The 22,634-nt window shown below is 36.3% G+C and overlaps 4 protein-coding genes, 1 non-coding gene and 3 pseudogenes across 5 annotated transcripts; 2 read left to right on the top strand and 6 right to left on the bottom strand.

The window, feature by feature from the left end:
* Positions 1-8,493: 8,493 nt before the first annotated feature.
* On the bottom strand, positions 8,494-10,189 carry LOC131050400 (photosystem II CP47 reaction center protein). Its single transcript, XM_057984561.2, has one exon. It carries the CDS (start codon positions 10,054-10,056, stop codon positions 8,530-8,532), a length of 1,527 nt encoding a protein of 508 aa, XP_057840544.2. The 5' UTR covers positions 10,057-10,189; the 3' UTR covers positions 8,494-8,529.
* A 540-nt stretch (positions 10,190-10,729) lies between these two features.
* TRNAP-GGG (transfer RNA proline (anticodon GGG)) lies at positions 10,730-10,803 on the bottom strand. Its single transcript has one exon. It is a non-coding gene; the product is annotated as a tRNA-Pro (tRNA).
* Positions 10,804-12,892: 2,089 nt separating this feature from the next.
* On the bottom strand, positions 12,893-13,858 carry LOC131050399 (cytochrome f-like; annotated as a pseudogene).
* Positions 13,859-14,377: 519 nt separating this feature from the next.
* Positions 14,378-15,998, bottom strand: LOC131050401 (ribulose bisphosphate carboxylase large chain-like; annotated as a pseudogene).
* A 244-nt stretch (positions 15,999-16,242) lies between these two features.
* On the bottom strand, positions 16,243-16,746 carry LOC131050380 (ATP synthase epsilon chain, chloroplastic-like). Its single transcript, XM_057984540.2, has one exon. The coding sequence runs from the start codon at positions 16,648-16,650 to the stop codon at positions 16,243-16,245; it is 408 nt and encodes a 135-aa protein (XP_057840523.2). The 5' UTR covers positions 16,651-16,746.
* Positions 16,660-18,135, bottom strand: LOC131050381 (ATP synthase subunit beta, chloroplastic-like). The gene has a single exon (XM_059221840.1). The coding sequence runs from the start codon at positions 18,133-18,135 to the stop codon at positions 16,660-16,662; it is 1,476 nt and encodes a 491-aa protein (XP_059077823.1).
* A 2,425-nt stretch (positions 18,136-20,560) lies between these two features.
* On the top strand, positions 20,561-21,680 carry LOC131050388 (NAD(P)H-quinone oxidoreductase subunit K, chloroplastic-like; annotated as a pseudogene).
* Positions 21,652-22,293, top strand: LOC131050403 (NAD(P)H-quinone oxidoreductase subunit J, chloroplastic). The gene has a single exon (XM_057984562.2). It carries the CDS (start codon positions 21,744-21,746, stop codon positions 22,263-22,265), a length of 522 nt encoding a protein of 173 aa, XP_057840545.2. The 5' UTR covers positions 21,652-21,743; the 3' UTR covers positions 22,266-22,293.
* Positions 22,294-22,634: the final 341 nt, after the last annotated feature.

Genomic DNA, 22,634 nt, shown 5'->3' with positions numbered 1-22,634 from the left:
GTGTGAGGGATGTGAGATATGTCAACTGATAGCTTCATATGATAGTATTTATTTGATTATTTAAACCATTAGTCAACAGTTAATTAAATTGATATTATATTAATTTATCTTGAACCTCTTCTTACATTAATTAAATAAATTATTCAATTTATTTAATTAATTCATTAAATCATAATCTAACAATTAATTAAATGAATAAAGCATATTTGTTTAAATTAACCACTTTCTTCATTTAAATAAATAAATAAATATTTATTTAAAATCTCTAAACTCCCCCCCCACTTGCATTCTCCTACAAATGCAAGTTGCACCAATAAAAAGATTTTATTTCTATATAAAATCCTATTTTCTCTCACCCACCAAACCCACTTGCATCCTAAACCCCTTCTAGATTCTTCTAATCCATTCCAAATTAGTCTAATCCCCCTCCCTAATTATTGTCACATTCCTAAGCAAAGAGAAGTCACTTCTCCAAGCCTCCAAAGTCTTTGAAATGCATTAAAGGCTTTTTATCCTTCAACAAGTTAACCCCTAAAGTCTTCTAAACCATTTATGACTCTTACATAACCATTAATGGTTAAACTCATCTCACCCACATGGTTAGTGGTTTTTCCTCTAACTCAACCCTCATTTAACTCATGGGTCTCTTCAAGCATTCATTGCTTTGACCATGGTTATCTCTATAGACACCTAAAATTGTCCAGTCTAATTAAATAAATATTTTTATTTTATCCTAATTCTTCTATTAATTAAATAAATCTTTATTTATTTAATTAATTCATTTATCCTCTTCTAGCCTTATTTCTCATTTAAATAAATACATTTATTTATTTAAATTATACTTTTCCTAAATTAAATAAATATTTTTATTTATTTAATTAATCCCACTTCTTCTATTAATTAAATAAATCTTTATTTATTTAATTAATTCATTAGCCTTTTCTACCCATGACACATGTCATTCATCTCTTAATTCATACACTACCTACCCTTTCATTATTTCATTATTTCTTCTACCTACCCTCTAATCATAGCTGACCATTTATCTTTTACACCTCTCAATCTTATCCCTCCATTTCATATAGTGTCTTCTATATAAGGAGATGCTTCCTTCATTATCAAACCCGAACTGACTAACTCACTATGCATTCAGCCCCGACTACACTTTTGAACTTGCACATGCAATCAAGCCTACTTGCAACCACATTTTCATTCTTTTTTGAGCTCTTGTGCACATATAAAATCTGAGAGCAAATATATCAAGCAAGATCAATGGAGATAGGAAGAATAGAGATTCAAACCCTATTGGACATGCGATGGTATAATCTTTGTGATTTCATTTGATTTGCATTGTCTTAGGTAATCTTCATATGTTATGGTTGATCTTTGTTGTTGTTAGGCTAGGGTTTTGTGGTTGAATTCATTTAGTCTTTCAACATTGTTGTTATCCATTTTCACTATATACATTTTGGCACGCCCAGTGGGACTCTTGTCCCTTTTGCATTTAACATCTTTTGTTGCAGATTTTGTTTTGAGGTTGCAGATCTTATATTTTTGACAACATTTTGATATTTCGCGTCTACGCACTTTCGGATCGCGTTTTTTATTTTCTGCCCCATCTGTGACATCTAGAACCGCATCTACATCTTTGACAATATTTTATTTTATTTTTTGCAGATTTTGGGAAACGTGTCTGTGTTCCTCAGTCGCGTCTGTGTAGTTTTCAACTGTGTCTGTGTTTGGGAGCCGCGTCTGTGTTGGATCTAGGGGCATTTGTGTGTTCTAGCAGCATCTCTGTCTGTGACAACCGCGTTTGTGTTCGATTGTTGCATTTTTGGTTTCATTGATTCAGTTTTTCGTCATTTGGATTTCAGATCTAGTTTATTTTGAGCTAACATTTTCAGATCTAGCTAATGAAATTGGTGCAACTTGTCTTGAAAGCAAAATCGTTTTGTTGAAGGCCCCTATTTCACAAAGTCTTTTGGATTTAAAAATTTACCTAATTTGTGTGCTTGCAGGAAGGGGTGATTATTTCAAACAATCCAAACTACTAATAGATCTTTGTTGCAGGACCTTGGCAAGGGTTTTTGATATTTATTGTGTGCCTTGTTTTCATAGATTAGCAAACACTTCAATTGGTGCACTAAAATTGAACCATTGTCTTTTTTGTCTTGAGCAATAGGCTCTTTTTGTTTCATCTTTAGAGGGCTTGTCTGGAGCCCCGTGTGGTCATTAGGACTACTAGTGAGGAGAGAATGACCCAAGTGGTAGCAAAAGAAAAGCTATCTTCTTCCAAACCACTATAAATAACTGAATCCATGGTGAAAACCATGGATAACGTGTGCTGATTAGTTCATACTGACACTATGTCTCCCCATAAACCCGTTTGATCAAATTTATTTGATCAGTTGTAGGGCATAACCCCTACGAGCTAGGAGACTTCTGTATTTATAGAGCTGAAAGTGCCGCATGTATGGCCACATGAGCAGATGCCCTTACTAGCACCTTTTTATTTTAGAAGCCAAAATCCTTCTAGTTGTTGGGGCAGGAGGTCGGACCTCTGGTAGCAACCCACACACCTACGGTTCTTAGTAGAGATACAAAGTTCGCTACGAGGAGTTTTCGTGGGGACTGATGCTTGGCTGCCCCAAGAAGTGAGTGCCAAGGGTGGAGCCAGTGGGGTCAAGCATCTAAGTATCCGCTCTGAATAGCATAGCCTCGAGGGAAACTCCATGTGGGATCAACAACTATTGTCTTGGCTAGCCATAAGAATTGTGCTTGACTTATTTTGAACAATCAAACATTGAAGACCAAACATCAAAACATTGTGTCTTTTGCGTCTTCAAGTGTATGCAAAATAATTTTACATCAAACAACACACTTTTCTTGGAGTTTTTGAGTCTAAACACTTGCAAACATTGAGTCTTCATCATCATTGTGTCCTTTTGTCATGAAAAATAGTCAAACATTCAGATTTGTTCACAACAAAACAACTTCACAGATTGGAAAAATTACACAAAGTTTGCAGAAACACGTCTATGTCTGACAGAATAGCGTTTGTGTCATCTAAACGCGTATGTGAAGGGTAGAAACGTGTCTATATCTTATGAGCAACATTGCAGCATCTCATAAATGCGTCTATGTATGGTAGAACCACGCTTGTGTCATTTAAGCATGTCTGTGTTTGACAGAATAGTTTATGTGTCATTTAAGTGTGTCTGTGAAGTATACAGGCACGTCTGTGTTCAGGATTGAAAACTTTCAAAATTCAGCAAACAAGAACAGTTAGTTTCAAACTTATTGAGCTTCCTAGGTTATCTCTTTGGGTTTTTCATCTAGCATTCAACCTGTCTTTGGGTCTCACAAAGTCCATCATTGGTTTACACCTTACATTGCATTCACATTTGTCTAAACTTGAGTCAAAAGGTCACTTGCTTGTCCTCATCATACTTTGTCAGCACACTACATACAACAACACTTTGCTAAGTGGTCCCTCATCAAAGTCTATCACCTTGGGGTCTCATTTGGTCTTACTTAGAGTCAAGGTCAACTTGCCTCATCAAGAGAAACTATCATCTCTTTGGAAGCCACACCTACTCTACTACATACTTGGTCTTACACTTTGGACATTGCAAGTAACCTTTAGATTCATTTACATTCCATCCAAACTCTTGGTCTTCCATACTCTTTCCATTTTCATCTAGTCTCACACATCTTGGTCAATACCTAGTTCATGGTTGAAACCCTTTCCCAAAAATCTAGGAGAGAAACTAAAGAGGCTCAAGAGTCTGCAAACATGAGTGCCTATGAGTATGACAATGATGTCTTTTTTAATCTGATCATACTACATTACCTGATATGGATGCTTATAGAAACGTTCCAAATGTTGAGAACATGGACACTACAAACAACAATGATACACACAATGACAATATGGACAACTTTTCTGTACATTCAGCAGAAGTGGAAGACACCATTATGGATCCCCATTTCAATATATTGGTTGAGGAAATAATGAGGAGAGATAGACAATATTTCTTACAAGTGATGACACAAAGTGGAGCCAAGATTCCTCATGATTTTGACATGTCTCAAATAATGAAAAATTGACCTTTGCAACAACCTCACCTCACAATGGATCAAAGGAGGCCTAATAGTGGAGAAAATAGAGGACCACATCTTGTGCCTGAATCACCATCATCTTTGTTTCAAAAACCAGAGGTCCCATACACACATGGTCAAGCATATGATACTAACCTTCGCAGACCATTATGTAATTCTTATGCAGAAAAATATACTCAATCACATACCAATGCTAAGGATCATCCACCAAAGCAATTGGATGTTCAAAGGCATGCTCAAAATTTGGACACAAGGAAACCCCACGTCATATTTGGGGGCAACACACTAGAACAAACTCATGACATGCCTATAGAGTATGGTATACATGGACAAAGTAGATATTCCATTCCTCATCATAACTCTATACCAAGTGGTCCATATACGCAACATCATTATAGGCCTCCTCCATATGAGCATGTGTATGATCAATATCATCCATATATGCAACACACTCCTTCCCCATTCGATGGTTCAGGCATGGGGTTTGGTCCAAGAAGTTGGTCTCCACCTAAGAACAATTTAGAACAACAAATCAATGACTTACAAAAGAAAATGGAGGACATAAATACACCAAAGCCAACCTACACAATGAGAGACATATGTCCCTATCCATTTGACAAAAACATTCCAATGCCTCCATTTCCTACACACTTTGTGACACCTAAGTTTGATAAGTACAGAGGCAAAGGGGATCCTAAGGCACACATAAGACAGTTTTTTATAGCTTGCATTGAGGTAGCAGCAGAAGAGACATATTTGATGAGATTATTCCCACATAGCTTAGGTGATCAAGCTATGGAATGGTTCTCCCAACTTCCAACTGGTATTAAGTCATGGGGTGACTTAGCAGAGCCATTTATCCAACATTTCTCATACAACATAGAGACAGACATATCAGTCACTACTTTGTGCAACACCAAGCAAAAAGATGGAGAGTCTTTTTCATCATTTTTAAAAAGATGGAGGAATCTAGCTAGCAGATGCTCTTGTGAAATTCCACAAAAATAAATGGTAGAGATGTTCACCCAAAATGTTAATAAAGACATTGGCTATGATCTAAGGAAAGCTTGTTTGTCCACCTTCAAGGACATCATTGAAAAAGGATTAGCAACAGAAAAGGTCCTAATTGAACAAGGAGTCATTAAGATATTCAAGGAAAACAAAGATGACTTTAAAGGAAAAGATAAGCCAAAATTCTGGAACAAAAACAAGAACACAGTCAATGATGGTGTTGTGGATGCCAATACGGTATGACCAAAAATCATTTTTCTAGATCAAGCTCTACAAACAATCAAGTGAATACTCAAACAACTTATAGATCACGAAGGAAGTACACCCCATTGGGAGAACCACTTGAGTCAGTTTTCAAGAAGCTAGTGGCAAACAAAATAATCACAATTCCAAATTTTCCTCCATATGAGCCAAAGGTCAAACCAAATTGGTGGAATGATGATGAGTATTGTGAATTCCATAAGAGAAAGGGTCATAAGATAGGAAATTTTCATCGACTGAAGAACATCATACAAGATCTTATTGATAGAGGTGACATTGAGATTTAAGGACACTCATCCAATCAAGAACACGAGATGTTTAAGGAACCATTCCTAAAACATGACAAGGGAGAAGCTACAGCCATAGATGACCAAACCAACTATACCAGAGCATCTTATAACTATGATTCAAGTATCAATCACATCTCGATGGATAATTATGTCTCTACCATTATCATCAAGGACAAAACGCCTGAGAATTCTACCCAAAGACCCAAGATTGTCCTAAAAGGCATTGGATCTTCTTCTGAACCCACCTCTGAATGTCATGTTACAACCCGTTGAGTTAAATTCACTTTGCAAGGTGCTCTAGCTAAAAACATAGCTTCCTCATCAACCAAACCTAAGTATGACCTTGATGAACAGTTAGGGAAGACACCCACACTTATCTCAATCCTTGATCTCTTACACATATACCCCACACATAAATCCATTCTTGACAAAATCTTGAGAGACACTACTATCCCCACTAATCTGAACGTGGACCAGTTTCAAGCCATGGTGGGATACCCTTCCATTCCACACTCCCTTACATTCATAGAAGCTGATGATGCCTTCCTGAGTCTAAAACTTTCCTGAGCCTCTTGAAGTGCATTAACATAAATACAGCAGTAAGAAGGGGTAATATGAAAGTGTGTAAACTATAAAAACGGGTCAAGGTAGATTGACCCACACTAGCACTCCCGCGTAATAACTCTACCAAAGGAGTTCCTATTAACGGAATGGCCTCAGGCACACCGGTCACTATTTTGACTGCCCAATAACCAATTTGATCCCAGAGCAAAGAATAACTGGTTGCACCGAAAGATACGGTTAATACGGCTAGAATTACACCCGTAACCCAAGTTAATTCGCGAGGTTTTTTGAACCCACCTGTTAAATAAACGGGAAATACATGTAAGATCATCATTAAAACCATCATACTTGCCGACCATCGATGGACCGATCGGATTAGCCAACCGAAGTTAACTTCAGTCATTATGTATTGAATAGAGGCAAAAGCTTCTAGAACGGTGGGACGATAGTAAAAAGTCATAGCAAAACCGGTAGCTACTTGTACCAAAAAAGAAGTCAGTGTGATTCCCCCTAGGCAATAAAATATATTCACATGGGGAGGAACATATTTACTAGTGATATCATCTGCAATCGCCTGAATCTCGAGACGCTCTTCGAACTAATCGTATACTTTATTGAGATAGGTAAACTCAAATTCCCCCTCTGAAAACCGTATATGAAAAATTCCTTTCATACGGCTTAAACAAGAACACCTAAATACTTTTTTGAAGAAAGTACATTGTTTGTAAAATACAAAATTTCATTTCTTTGTATGAAGGAAGAGGATTGAGAATAATCCATCCTTTCCTACAATAAGAAGGAAAAAAACTTCATAGTGATAATGCTCAAATTTCAAGTTGGCTCATTCTTATGCAAAATAAATCGCTATAGGCCTTTTGAACGATCTTTTATCCTATTCGTGGTATAAATCACCTAGAGAACAACTAGTATGGACGATCAATAGGAATTATCTTGTCGAGATCTCAATAGATGAATAAATCTAAACCTCTGATTTTCATTTCACCCCGATGATTTTTTGAATACTCAAAAGGTTTTATGGGTTATAACCTTCCCATTTCATTGTTACTCACTTAATGAAATATACTAACTAATAAAAATAAAAACTGGAATACTATCTCATTCTTTAGTCAGCATTAGTATAGTTCTTTCAAATTATTGATGAGAAGCTTGGTCACAAGGTCTTAAAAACAGGCATAAACCATAGTTCAGATTTTCTTGAATATATTATATACCTCGTGCTCCGGATATTAACTATTAGAGCAATATCTAACGAGATAGGAGGACCATCTTTATTTTATAAAGACAACAGATCGGTTTTCTGTACTAGAATAGAGATCAATTTTAACAAGTCGCACACCCATAATTCCAAAAATCCTTAGATAAAAGTAATTACACGATCAAACTACCAGAACGTAATAACCTAAAAATGAAAGCTATTCAAAATTCTGCCTTCCTTAGTTCTTTTTCTTTTGGATGAACTTGGGATCCGGGTGGATCCTCTAGTTTTTCTAGACCCAACTAACTGGAATTCCGTCTAATAAAATGGAAGAATTATAAATCTCCAAGATAATACATAAGAATACTGCAAATAGGGCCATTGCAATGCCCATAAAAGGAGTAGTTCCCCATCCGGGAGCAACTTTACCGGATTCTGTATTAAGTGGTTTTAAATAATCTCCTACAGTAGTTCGTATTGGTCCAGTTTTGGAAGTATCATCAATGGTCTGTGTAGCCATAAAAACAATAGTATTGGTTGAGATCTAATTAACTTTGTATACTATTATGTATATATACATACATAGGATTACCTACCAATGGAAACTGCAACCTTAGTCGCTATCTCCATATCTTGTTTACTTGTTAGCTTTACTGGTTATGCCCTATACACCGCCTTTGGGCAACCTTCTGAACAACTTCGAGATCCTTTTGAAGAGCACGAGGACTAGTTGAAAAAAAAATGACCTTCCCGATCGGGAAGGTCATTTTCTCTTTTTTTATTATAAGTAAGAAGGACGATTAGAAAAATAGAAAATTATTTCCCCCCTCTATCCGGAACTTTGGGGGGTTCTCGGAAGAAAATAGCGAAAAAAATTATCCCTAAGGTCGAAACCAAAAGGAATGTATAAACCAATGCTTCCATAGATTCGATTGTAGTTTATAATTAATAGAGATAGCTTTCGTACTAATTACAACATTTTCCATAAAAAAAGTGGAATCAAAAGATTTTGATTCTTGAGATGCCATTTCTCACTATTGCATTAACGAACGGAGCAATACCATATTATACCACTTGTCTTTTAGTAGTTGGATCTCCCAGTTTTTGGAATGCCCCAAATTCTACTTGAGCATCCAAATCCGGATCAATACCGGCAAAAACATCTCTGAATAGAGTTCTAGCACCATGCCAAATATGTCCAAAAAAGAAAAGAAGAGAAAATGTAGCATGCCCAAAAGTAAACCAACCCCTTGGGCTACTCCGAAAAACACCATCCGATTTCAAAGTAGCACGATCTAACTCAAAAATTTCACCTAATTGTGCGCGTCTAGCATATTTTTTGACTATAGCAGGATCACCAAAACTAACTCCATCAAGTTCACCACCATAGAACTCAACAGTTACACCTACTTGTTCAACACTATATTTTGATTCTGCTCTCCTAAAAGGAACATCGGCTTTCACAATTCCTTCTTCATCTACTAGAACGACTGGAAATGTTTCGAAAAAGGTAGGCATACGACGTACAAAAAGCTCATGTCCATTTTTATCTTTGAAAATAGGGTGTCCTAACCAACCAACAGCAATTCCATCTCCATTGTCCATTGCACCCACCCTGAATAACCCCCCTTTAGCTGGATTATTCCCAATGTAATCATAAAAAGCAAGTTTTTCGAGAATTTTTGACCAAGCTTCTGATAGACTCAGATTTTCAGCCAGACCGGCATGAACTCGTCGATCTATTTCTTGTTGGAAGTATCCCTGATCCCACTGGTAACGAGTAGGACCAAACAATTCAATCGGAGTGGTTGCGGAACCATACCACATTGTTCCGGCCACAATGAAAGCTGCAAAAAACACAACAGCAATACTACTGGAGAGGACAGTTTCAATATTCCCCATACGTAATCCTTTGTATAAACGTTGGGGAGGACGAACACTGAGATGGAATAGACCTGCTAATATACCCAATATACCTGCTGCAATATGATGAGAAGCTATTCCTCCCGGAACAAAAGGATCAAAACCTTCAGCTCCCCATGCCGGATTTACAGGCTGTATTTTTCCAGTTAGTCCATAAGGATCAGACACCCATATTCCAGGGCCATACAAACCCATTACATGAAACGCTCTGAATCCGAAACAAGCTGCTCCTGAGAGGAATAAATGAATTCCAAAAATCTTAGGCAAATCTAAAGAAGGTTTTCCTGTACGGGAATCACAGAATACGTCTAGATCCCAATATACCCAATGCCAGATAGCTGCTAAAAAGCACAAGCCAGAAAACACAATATGTACCCCGGCCACACCTTCATAACTCCAAATACCTGGATTAGATCTGGTTTCTCCGGTTATACTCCATCCACCCCATGAATCCTTTATTCCTAAACGAGTCATAAAAGGTATAACGAACATACCTTGTCTCCACATTGGATCAAGAATAGGATCGGATGGATCGAAAACTGCTAATTCATAAAGAGCCATCGAACCGGCCCATCTAGAAACTAGAGCTGTATGCATTATATGCACAGCGATTAACCAGCCAGGATCATTCAACACGATGGTATGGACACGATACCAAGGCAAACCCATGAAAATACCCCTTTATCAGAAAAAGTAGACACTATGTAACTTTCTCGCATTAGAGACAGATTATGCTATGGAATTATACCTTTGTCTCAAAGGTGAACATCTATCTATTAATAGAACAGTTTCAAAAAATAGAATTGAGAAGTGGATATATTTTATCATTTATATGTATTTCATATTATCTTTCAAAAAATAAATGGGTAAGAACCGTTTGTTCTAAAATTACAACTAAGCTAGAAGAAACTATACGTTATTTAGACAAATATGAACCGACTCGGTGGCAAAAAATAAAGAATTTTGTCAAGTCTTGGTTGATGGCTTATAGCATCGGGGGGATTCTCGTGCCGCTAGGCAAAGATTGTGGACTCTATTTTGGGATTCCTGATTGGCTAAAGTTTAAATTATATCATTTAGCTTCTAAAATTGTTTTTATAGCTAAAGATTGTTTTAAGTTAGCATTTTATTCTATTTTTTATTATTTTTTTAGAAGATAAAAATTAGTTTTTGTATTTACGAAGTTAAATAGATTCCTTTAAAAATTTATTACTAATAAGCTGTGTTGTTTCTGCGGGAATATGCAAATAAATGCATCTCCCGTAGAAACCTTCGGGACGAATAAGAATATATTAATGTTCAATAACAGAATAGATCTACACGATCTTGTTTACCGTTGCTTTCGGAGCAGCAGGATTTGAACCCACGACCTCCACCACCCCAAGATGGCACGCTACCAAATTGCGCTATACTCCGTTATAACGACCAACATTGCATTTTTCTATTTAATGTTAATTCAGACATTGAAGAGAAAAAAAATACTCTTCTCTCAATATTTGCATTGACAATTTCGGGAAAAATAGTCTAATATAGTAACTAAACAATATCAAGCCGCCATGGTGAAATTGGTAGACACGCTGCTCTTAGGAAGCAGTGCTAGAGCATCTCGGTTCGAATCCGAGTGGCGACATTATTGTTAATAAGATACTATGGGTTCAATCCCTTCGATATATATATATATATATGTTATTTATGGAGTACCTATATAGATCGAAATTACTATCATTGTTCGATCTATGTTAATATAATTGATGACATATCAATCGATTTTATCTTTCTCTTACGAAACGAATCCTATATTAAATAAAATAAATGGGTTTATTATGATATTTATAACTCTAGAACATATATCAGCTCATGTCTCTTTTTCTCTTACTTTAGTTGTCACTCTCATTTATTGGGGAACCTTAGTTTATAAAAGTGAAGAACTAAGTAATTCGGGAGGAAAGGGCATGATAGTGACGTGTATTTGTATAACGAGAGTATTAGTTACTCGTTCGCTATATTCGGGGCATTTACCGTTAAGTAATTTGTATGAGTCATTCATGTTCCTTTCATGGACTTCCTCCATGATTCATATAGTTATAGAAGTACGGGGCCAGGATGCTTGGTGGTTAGGTGCAATCACCGCGCCAAGTGCTATGTTAACTCATGGTTTTGCTACTTTAGGTCTTCCAGATAAAATGCAGCAATCTGCAATGTTAGTACCCGCTTTACAATCTCATTGGTTAATGATGCATGTAAGTATGATATTGCTCAGTTATGCAACTCTTTTATGTGGATCCCTATCATCGATAGCTTTTTTGGTCATTACGTCCCAAATAAATCAAAAGATTTTTATTAATGTGAAGAATTCCTTTTTCTTCAATAAAAATGGGAATTCACACGACCAAGAAAAAAAGGAATTGAAGCATACTTTCGGCCTTTCATTTATAAATTATCGTAAATGGTTATTTACTAACCAATTAGACCAATTGAGTTATCGTGCCATTGGTCTAGGATTTTCTCTTTTAACTATAGGTATACTTTCCGGGGCAGTATGGGCCAACGAAGCATGGGGATCTTATTGGAGCTAGGATCCAAAAGAGACTTGGGCGCTAATAACTTGGATTATATTTGCAATTTATCTACATACTAGAATAAACAGGGGTTGGAAAGGGGAAAAACCGGCAATTGTTGCTTCTCTAGGATTTATTCTAGTTTGGACCTGTTACTTAGGGGTTGATTTATTAGGAATAGGGTTACACAGCTATGGCTAGTTGATTTAGTAGAAATAAAAAAAAAAACTACATCTTTTTATTTATGTACTCGAATTACGAGTAGATAGTTTATTTAATTTGACTTAGGAGGATACAATCGTTCTTATGGAACGGTGGAGAGCAATCGGCATTACTGCAGGTCTTCCTTAGGAAGGAAGAAGAATCGATATTATTGCCGGTAATAGAATATTACTGGGGGAGAATCGGGAACCCAGCAAAAAACAAATCCGAATTTTTCGCAGAACTAAAGTTTTATCATTTCAGTCCAAAAAGGAAAAATTAAATTAGAAAACGAATGAGCTCCTCTGACTTTGGCGAGATAATGGTAAAAAGTAAAAATATATAAATATATATTTACTTTTTACTTTTTCAAGGAGTAGGATAAGTTATAAAATCAGCGAAAATAGTAAGCCAAGATTACCAAATTCTCTCCTTCCTTCTATTTATGCTTTGATTTATTTATTTTGAATATGATAAATCAAGGTGAAAAAAGATAACATATATATATATATAATATTGAATGTCGCGCATAACTAGGGAACTCACTGTTTAACAAGTTTGTTCCTGAATCACTCATTATTAAAGATACGCATATTCTTTATATCTCCTCATTCTTCACAATCAATATATTCGAACAGAGGGAAGGGGCAAATGAAGGGCTCCAAAAAAGTATGACTTTATTATTGCAATTTTTATTTACATAATTCCATGAATCATCCATAAGATGGAGATTCACTTTTATGCGCCTAAAAATTCATTTCGACCAATTGAACTTTCTCAAATTATTTCTTCTTAAGAACCAGAAATATCTGTGCTAAAATGACAGATGCTAAGAATAATAAAAGACCTTGAACACGTAAAGGATCTTGAAGTACTATTTCTGCATTTTCCTGACCAAATCCACCCACATTAGGGTTATTCGTTAACGACTGATCCGCCTTGATGAATTCGCCTTCTGAAACAAGAAGTTCCGGTCCCAGAGGTACAAAGTCAACCACTTGTCGACCGTCTGATGGATTATCAATAGTTATTTGATATCCACCCTTTTCTTTACGCGCAATTTTACTTACTTTACCCGTTGCTGAAGTGTTATAGACTGTATTGTTGCTTTTGCTCCCATCGGGATAAATTTGTCCTCTTCCTCTATTACCACCTACATATATGGGATATTTCAGGAAGTGAGCTGCTTTATTAGTAGCGGGATTTGGTGAAAGGATAGGAAATACAATTTCACTATATTTTTGACCAGGAACAGGACCTATTATTAGAATATTTTTTTGATTGGGACGATAGTTTTGAAAATAAAGATCACCTATTTTTTCCTTAATCTCAGGATAAATACGATCCGGAGGAGCTAATTCGAAACCTTCGGGTAAAATAAGAACAGCTCCTACATTTAAAGTCCCTTTCTTACCATTAGCAAGAACTTGTTTTATTTGCTTATCATAGGGTATTTTAACAACTGCTTCAAAAACGGTATCAGGAAGCACGGACTGTGGAACTTCAATCTCCACAGGTTTTTTAGCCAAATGACAATTAGCACATACAATACGCCCAGTTGCTTCTCAAGGATTCTCATAAGCTTGTTGTGCAAAAATGGGATATGCATTTGCAATAGATGTGTGAGTCATTATATCTATCATTATTAAGACGGAAATTGATTGAGTTATCCACTTTTTCACCTAGTCATCATAAGTTTTTCTATTTTGCATAGTTCAATTTTTTGTTACAATTCTTTTATTTTAAATAAAATGGTGGTAGGTAACTATCATAGTTACCTGCCTACAATTCTGCTACTATATTAAACCTAAAGCTAAAAAATAAGAAGTATCGCCCTAAAAAAGTAAAAAAGAGGGGGGGGTCAAATGGGGGAGAAACCATTGGTTATTCATTCATCGAGTGATAAATTACTACAAGTGAAGGAGATATACGATTTAAACGACGGAAGATCCAATATTTGAAAATTGTGTCTAAGATGACTGGAAAAGTTGAAACAAGACCAGATATTATTCATAGCTAGAAGAGATTGAAGGCCCTTGCTCCCTGGGCCTGGATCTAGTGATCCACCGACCCGATCAAATAATCCAGAAAATATATTTCTATATTAGTAGGTAAGAGGTCAATTTCTTTCCTCTAGCCGAATTATCTATTCCCATCCATTCGGTATTCGGCTCAATCTTAAAAGAAAAGATTGGGTTGAGTTCGATTTGATTAAGGGACCAAATAGACGAAAGTCACTCGATTACAAGCGATCAATCGTATCAAATTCAAATTTGATTTCTTTCCATACTTCACAAGCGGCAGCTAGTTCAGGGCTCCATTTAGTAGCTTCGTGGATCACTTCATTACCTTCACGCGCAAGATCACGTCCTTCATTACGAGCTTGTACACAAGCTTCTAAAGCGACCCGATTAGCCACTGCACCAGGTGCATTTCCCCAAGGGTGCCCCAAAGTCCCTCCACCGAACTATAATACGGAATCATCCCCAAAGATCTCTGTCAGAGCAGGCATATGCCAAACGTGAATACCTCCTGAAGCTACAGGCAGAACACCCGGCATAGAGACCCAATCTTGAGTGAAATAAATACCACGACTTCGGTCTTTTTCAATAAAATCATCATGCAATAGATCAACAAAACCCAAAGTCACTTCCCGTTCTCCTTCAAGTTTACCTACTACAGTACCAGCGTGAATATGATCTCCACCAAACATACGTAGTGCTTTAGCCAGTACACGGAAGTGCATACCATGATTTCTTTGTCTGTCAATAACTGCATGCATTGCGTGGTGAATGTGAAGAAGTAGGCCATTATCTCGGCAATAATGAGCCAACGAAGTATTTGCCGTAAAACCTCCAGTCAGATAGTCATGCATGACTATAGGAACTCCCAATTCTCTGGCGAATACTGCTCTTTTCATCATTTCTTCACATGTACCTGCAGTAGCATTCAGGTAATGTCCCTTAATCTCACCCGTCTCAGCCTGAGCTTTATAAATTGCTTCTGCACAAAAGCAGAAACGATCTCTCCAGCGCATAAATGGTTGGGAATTCACGTTTTCATCATCCTTGGTAAAATCAAGTCCACCACGGAGACATTCATAAACCGCTCTACCATAATTCTTGGCAGATAGACCCAATTTTGGTTTTATAGTACATCCTAACAAAGGACGACCATATTTGTTTAATTTATCTCTTTCTACTTGAATACCATGTGGTGGGCCTTGGAAAGTTTTTGAATAAGCAGGAGGAATTCGTAAATCTTCCAGATGTAGAGCCCGTAAGGCTTTGAATCCAAATACATTACCTACAATAGAAGTGAACAGGTTAGTAACAGAACCTTCTTCAAAAAGATCTAAAGGGTAAGCCACATAGGCAATAAATTGACTTTCCTCTCCAGGAACGGGTTCAATATCATAGCATCACCCCTTGTAACTATCAAGACTGGTAAGTCCATTGGTCCAAACAGTCGTCCATGTACCAGTGGAAGATTCGGCGGCTACTGCTGCTCCCACTTCTTCGGGGGGTACTCCAAGTTGAGGAGTGACTCGGAATGCTGCTAAGATATCAGTATCTTTGGTCTGATATTCCAGAGTATAATAAGTTAATCTGTAATCTTTAATAAAAGCTTTGAATCCGACACTTGCTTTAGTCTCTGTTTTTGGTGACATAAATAAGTCCCTCCCTATGATTTATTGGTTAATAGCTCTTACAAGAACGAGGTCTACTCGACCTGGGTGTCGAACGTAAAGAATCACTTTTGTATTACAAAATTTTTTGTAATACAAAATACTCATTTTGTAGCCTTTATTGTCAAAAAGGCTTTTCTTTCAAGTGATATTGTATCATGTTATGTATGTGTGACGCAACCCAATTTCTTATTTCGATTGACCTGAGGACCTTTCCGCAATTCTCATTTTATATAGAAAAAAAATATAGATTTCTTCATTTTAGGCGAAAAAGAAAATGAGAAAAAAATTGCAATAGCAGACTGTATGGGCATAGGTGAAAATGTGCCTAGTTATTGGCTCAGGCAAATTGAAGACTTCTTTATGATCGTTATCCATTTACTTCCAATTTCATAAATTAGTATTTCTTTATCTGAACAAAAGAGCATCAGCAGCCTCTAGTCGTGTTCTAGCTCTTTTGAGAGCCACATCAGCCTCGATTGCTTGTCTCTTGCCTTCAGCTCGCGCACGATCAGCTGCAGCTAGTCTAAAACTTTCCTGAGCCTCTTGAAGATCAATATCAATACCTCTTTCTGCATTATTTACCAATAATGTGATTTCATTATTGTCTATCGTGGCAAAACCACCCATCAAAGCCATAGTGGACCACTGAGCATTGAGTCGTATCTTCATGACTCCTATATCCAAAGCTGTTACAAGTGCAGTATGGTTCGGTAATACACCCATTTGACCATTATTAGTAGCTAATATTATTTCTTGAACTTCTGAATCCCAAACAACTCGATTGGGAGTGACTACACGAAGGTTTAGGTTCATTTTGTTTCTTTAAATTTCTTTTAAGTTCATAGCCTTTGCGGTAGCTTCATCAATGTTACCCACCAAATAAAAAGACTGTTCGGGTAGAACATCTAATTCTCCAGAAAGGATCATTTGAAAACCTCTAATTGTCTCTATTAGACTAACATATTTATCGGGGGAACCAGTGAATACCTCTGCTACAAAAAAGGGTTGTGACAAAAACCGTTCAATTTTTCTTGCTCTTGCCATGATTAAACGATCGTCTTCTGATAATTCGTCTAATCCAAGAATAGCTATAATATCTTGAAGTTCCTTATAACATTGCAAAGTTTGTTTAACTCCTTGCGCAGTTTCATAATGTTCTTCGCCTACGATCAAAGGTTGGAGAATAGTTGACGTGGAATCTAACGGATCTACTGCTAGATAGATCCCCTTGGCAGCTAATCCTCTCGATAGTACAGTAGTAGCATCTAAATGTGCAAATGTTGTAGCAGGAGCGGGATCAGTCAAGTCATCTGCAAGTACATAAACTGCTTGAATGGAGGTTATAGATCCTTCTTTGGTAGAAGTTATTCTTTCTTGTAAAGAACCCATTTCCGTGCTAAGAGTTGGCTGATAACCCACTGCGGAAGGCATTCTGCCTAATAATGCGGATACCTCTGATCCTGCTTGGACAAAGCGGAAGATATTGTCAATAAATAGGAGTACATCTTGTTTATTTACGTCTCGGAAATATTCAGCCATAGTTAAAGCAGTTAAACCTACTCTCATACGAGCTCCTGGTGGTTCATTCATTTGACCATAGACCAAAGCTACTTTTGATTCTGATATATTTTGTTCATTAATGACTCCTGATTCTTTCATTTCCTTGTAAAGATCATTCCCTTCACGGGTACGTTCTCCTACTCCACCAAATACCGAAACACCTCCATGAGCCTTAGCAATGTTGTTGATTAATTCCATAATTAACACTGTTTTACCCACTCCAGCTCCCCCAAATAATCCAATTTTTCCCCCACGGCGGTAAGGAGCTAAAAGATCCACTACTTTAATGCGTGTTTCAAAGATTGAAAATCTGGTATCCAATTGTGTAAAGGCGGGAGCAGATCTATGAATAGGAGATCTTGTGAGAGCATCTACAGGACCTAAGTCATCAACAGGTTCCCCAAGAACATTAAAAATTCTTCCAAGAGTAGTTTCACCAACTGGAACAGTAAGTGGACCTCCTGTATCAATTACTTTCATTCCTCTCATCAAACCGTCTGTAGCACTCATAGCTACAGCTCTAACCTTATTATTTCCTAATAATTGTTGTACCTCACAAGTCACACTTATTGGCTGACCAGTTGTATCGTTATCCTTAACTATCAAGGAATTGTAAATTCTAGGCATATTACCTGGAGGGAAAGATACGTCGAGTACTGGGCTGATTATCTGATCAATACGTCCTACCTTCTTTTCTAAAAGTTCGGAAACCCCAAGAATAAAAGGATTGGTTCTCATAAAAAAATAAATAAAAAAAGGATATTGATTCCAATTGCTAATACTAGCAAAAAACCTAAAAAAGCACAAATGCTCCGTAATGAGTTGATCAGTCAATAATCATTTAGAGTTATAACTTACATTTACTTAGTAATCTCTTTCTTTGTAAAGTTCAACTTCGATAATGATCTAAAAATGGATTCATTATTTAAATGAATCGAAATAATTGATATTATTTCAAAATAGAGTAAAACTTATTTGATGCGATTGAGTAATAAATCGCATCAAATAAGTTTTACCTACTATTGGATTTGAACCAATGACTCTCGCCGTATGAAAGAGATACTCTAACCACTGAGTTAAGTGGGTTATTTATTATCATAGATAGAGTCGTACCTAGAAACAATTCTAGGTATAATTAGACATATAAACAATATGCCCTTAACTAGGATTTGAATGATTCAATCAAATATCATCCGTCTTGACAGAAAGTGATCTATTTTATTAGTATATCTTCAAGACTAAACTGTGAAGGGCTATAGCTCAACTGGTAGAGCACCTCGTTTACACGTGTGCCAATGGTTTTCAAGAGAGTTTATTGGTTCACTCGATCCATAAAATAGATTTGAGTCTTACTCTATGAATTGGGAGAACAATAGCATGACAAAGATTAAGTTCAATCTGATTCGAACTATAGATCTAGTTGATATGGTCAATCTCATGGACATTCAATGTCAGACATAATGAGTACAATACGAGGATCTCAAAAAAAAATTCTTTTCGCTCTATGAACTTTGAGGTGTATGAAGGCTCATATTATTCTATTTTTAGGGTGAGAGAGACTCCATTTGGAGAATCTATGTCTAAGCATGACAGACCTACGTCAAGGAAACCTTTTGAAGCACTTTGGGATTGCTTCCGAAAAATTTTCGTTTGAAGCAAATGGAGCCATCTTATTATCTTTCTGGAAAGAAGAGAATGGCAGACTAACTGATTTTTCCATCAGTTAATGAAAGAGCCCAATGCAATAAAAATGCATGTTGGGTTCTTCGAACAGTTCGAATCATTTTGGTAATAAGAAATTTGATCTGTTCTACCGAGAAGGTCTACGGTTCGAGTCCGTATAGCCCTATACAATTAGAAAACTATTCTTTCTCTCTCATATTGTCCCTATTATTCGATGCTAATTTTCAATTAAAAATAAAGCATCTCATTTTTTTTTTTAATGCGGAACACAGAAGATAATTTTTTGAAGAAAAAGTAAAGAGGAAATATGAATGAAAAGCAAAAAAGAATATAGAATTATAAGAAATAATATTCTTTCGACTGCGACTCAAAGTCTTATTCCCCAATATCTGAGTTATACAAAACAATAGATCGGAAATCGTGTCGAAATATGGGCACATAATCATTTTTTTAATGAAAGATTTCATAGGTTCCACGGGTCGATCGGTACCTATCGATTATAATCGATATATAATCGAACTCCGTTGTTTTTTTTTTCGATTTGCTAGAAAGACATAGTATCAATTTGATTTCCCCTTGAACATTTTATTCCAATATGTGCGCCTTAAGGAGGACTCGAACCTCCACACTCAGCAGTAACGCGTGTTAGGTGTTTACCTCGTGCATATCGTATGCTCTTTTATAGAGCACGTCTGCTCTTGTTGACCCGCATGGCGGGCAATATACCTCTCCGCTTGGGGGAATAATATAGAACTATTCTGCCCTCGTTGAGCAGGTGAGAAAATCTACGTGTCTATAAGGTGGAGCAGAGGTACTACCGCTCCGCGTATCAGCACGTCTGTGCTTGTAAGCACATGTGAGATACGTGGGGTATGCGGGGTATACGAGCCATTTTGCGGCGCGTGTGTCTACTGAGACGAGACTGTTTTGGTCTCGCGTGTCTGCCATTTCACCATCAAGGCAGAAAAAAAAATAATTATTATTATTATTTCCCTATTTCGAATACTATATTATACTAGATAGTTTGGGTTTGTCGAATACATTATCTATTTGTTCCATATTCGAATAATATATTTAACTAGGTCGTTTAGTTTTGTTAACTTTATTTTAATATTTGAATATGGAACAAATAGATAAAGTTGAACTTGCTAGCACATCTCACATCGTTAGAAACAACGACCCTGAAAGAACCCTTATTTCAATAAATAAAGTTCCCTTACATATTCACACGTTACAACACGAACCAACGTGAAGTCTGCCGAACTGCACGGGTTCTTTTAGAACCAATTATTTCAATTGTATTAAATATATAATATTCTTTTATGAATTTCTGTGTTAAGTCACAGACGAAATATTTTTTTAATATAAAAAATCATAATGAATCATTCGGGAGGGGAGAGAAGCGATTAATAAATTGACAATAAATAGAAGAATTTAATCTATTTAAACAGGAATCTATTTATGTATCTATTTTCTGAATATGATACTTTTTGGATATATTTATCCATATCCAGTCTTATTCCGATTCTGGCATTCTCAATTTCAAGAAGTTTGGCTCCAATAAGTAAAGGGGCGGAGAAAGCCACTAGTTATGAATCAGGTATAGAACCAATGGCAGATACCTGGATCCAATTTAGAATTCGTTATTATATGTTTGCTTTAGTTTTCGTTGTTTTTGATGTGGAAACAGTCTTCCTCTATCCGTGGGCCATGAGTTTTGATATTTTGGGTCTATTTACATTTATAGAAGCTTTTATTTTCATGATTATCTTAATTGTTGGTTTAGTTTATGCATGGAGAAAAGGAGCATTGGAATGGTCTTAACTCCCAAATTTCGGAATAATAAAAGGCGAGTAGAAAATTATCTAAATCTAAAGCCGGCGATAAATCCTATAGAATCATCTTTGCTTGATCAAACAACTTCAAATTCAGTTATTTCCACTACTCTAAACGATCTGTCCAATTGGGCGAGACTCTCTAGTCTATGGCCGCTCCTTTATGGTACTAGTTGTTGTTTTATCGAATTTGCTTCATTAATAGGTTCGCGATTCGACTTTGATCATTACGGTTTGGTGCCAAGATCCAGTCCTAGGCAAGCCGACTTACTTATAACAGCTGGAACCGTGACCATGAAAATGGCTCCTTCTTTAGTGAGATTATATGAACAAATGCCTGAACCAAAATATGTAATTGCTATGGGAGCCTGTACTATTATAGGAGGAATGTTTAGTACAGATTCTTATAGTACCATTCGCGGAGTAGATAAGTTAATTCCTGTGGATATCTATTTGCCAGGTTGCCCTCCTAAACCAGAAGCTATTATAGATGCTATAATAAAACTTCGTGAAAAAATAGCTCAAGAAATATCTGAAGATAGAAACGAGTTTCAACAAGGAAAGAGGTATTTCACTAGAAAACATAGGTTTCATTTTGGATCCAGTATTCTTATTGAAAATAAGGAGGAGAAGTTTTTTCATCAATCTTATGAATCTCGGTTTGAGTCGACTTTAGAGATAACTCCCAAAACATCTGAACCCATTTCAGAGATATCATACCCTTTAAAAAATTTGAAGAAAATACGAGAGGTTGCTGGCGAATGAATAATCGTTAGTAAAAAGTAACGAGCAGGAAATAAAAAATAAATTTGAAAAATTCCATTAGAAATGTCAAATCCTTATACAGATACTTTGACAATAAATAGTAATCAAATGCAAGGTCGATTATCTGCTTGGCTAGCCAAGCATAAGTTAGCTCATAGACCTTTGGGTTTTGATTACCAAGGCACAGAAACATTACAGATCAAAGTCGAGGATTGGGTCTCTATAGCCGTTGCTCTATATGTTTATGGTTTTAATTATCTTCGTTCTCAGTGTGCTTATGATGTAGCACCAGGGGGTTCCTTAGCTAGTGTATATCATCTTACGAAAATAAACGATAATGCAGATCAACCCGAAGAGGTGTGTATAAAAGTATTTGTCCCAAGGGAAGATCCCAGAATCCCGTCTGTTCTACGTATTTGGAAAGGTGCTAATTTCCAGGAACGGGAATCTTATGATATGTTGGGAATATTTTATGAAAGTCATCCATGTCTAAAACGTATATTGATGCCAGAAAGTTGGATTGGGTGGCCTTTACGCAAAGACTATATTGCACCTGATTTTTATGAAATACAAGATTCTCATTGAGTGCAAAAAAAAAAAAAAAAGAATGAAATCCCAGTATGAAAAGAGTTTATGCACGTAGACATAGATCTATATGTCTAGATCTATGTCTATCTATCTACATAGGTGATACATGTAAAAAAATAGAATATATATCTATATAAGAAAAGAATAAAATTAATGACTATTACTCGCGAATTCCATTTTTTTATGAAAAATATAGTTTTGATATCCATTTTTTATAATCTCATGCTTGTACTTCTACATTTGTCTAAGTCCATCTAATAAATAAAATAAATAATGTTTTCGTGTTCATCGGTGGTGTAACACACATTAGAAATGAGAGAAATAACCCTTATATCTCTCATATAAGCATGGGGAGATTTGAAATGA

This window comes from Cryptomeria japonica, chromosome 1 (genome assembly GCF_030272615.1).
Source record: "Cryptomeria japonica chromosome 1, Sugi_1.0, whole genome shotgun sequence".
Classification (NCBI taxonomy): domain Eukaryota; kingdom Viridiplantae; phylum Streptophyta; class Pinopsida; order Cupressales; family Cupressaceae; genus Cryptomeria; species Cryptomeria japonica.
This window is presented reverse-complemented; position numbering and strand designations above follow the sequence as displayed.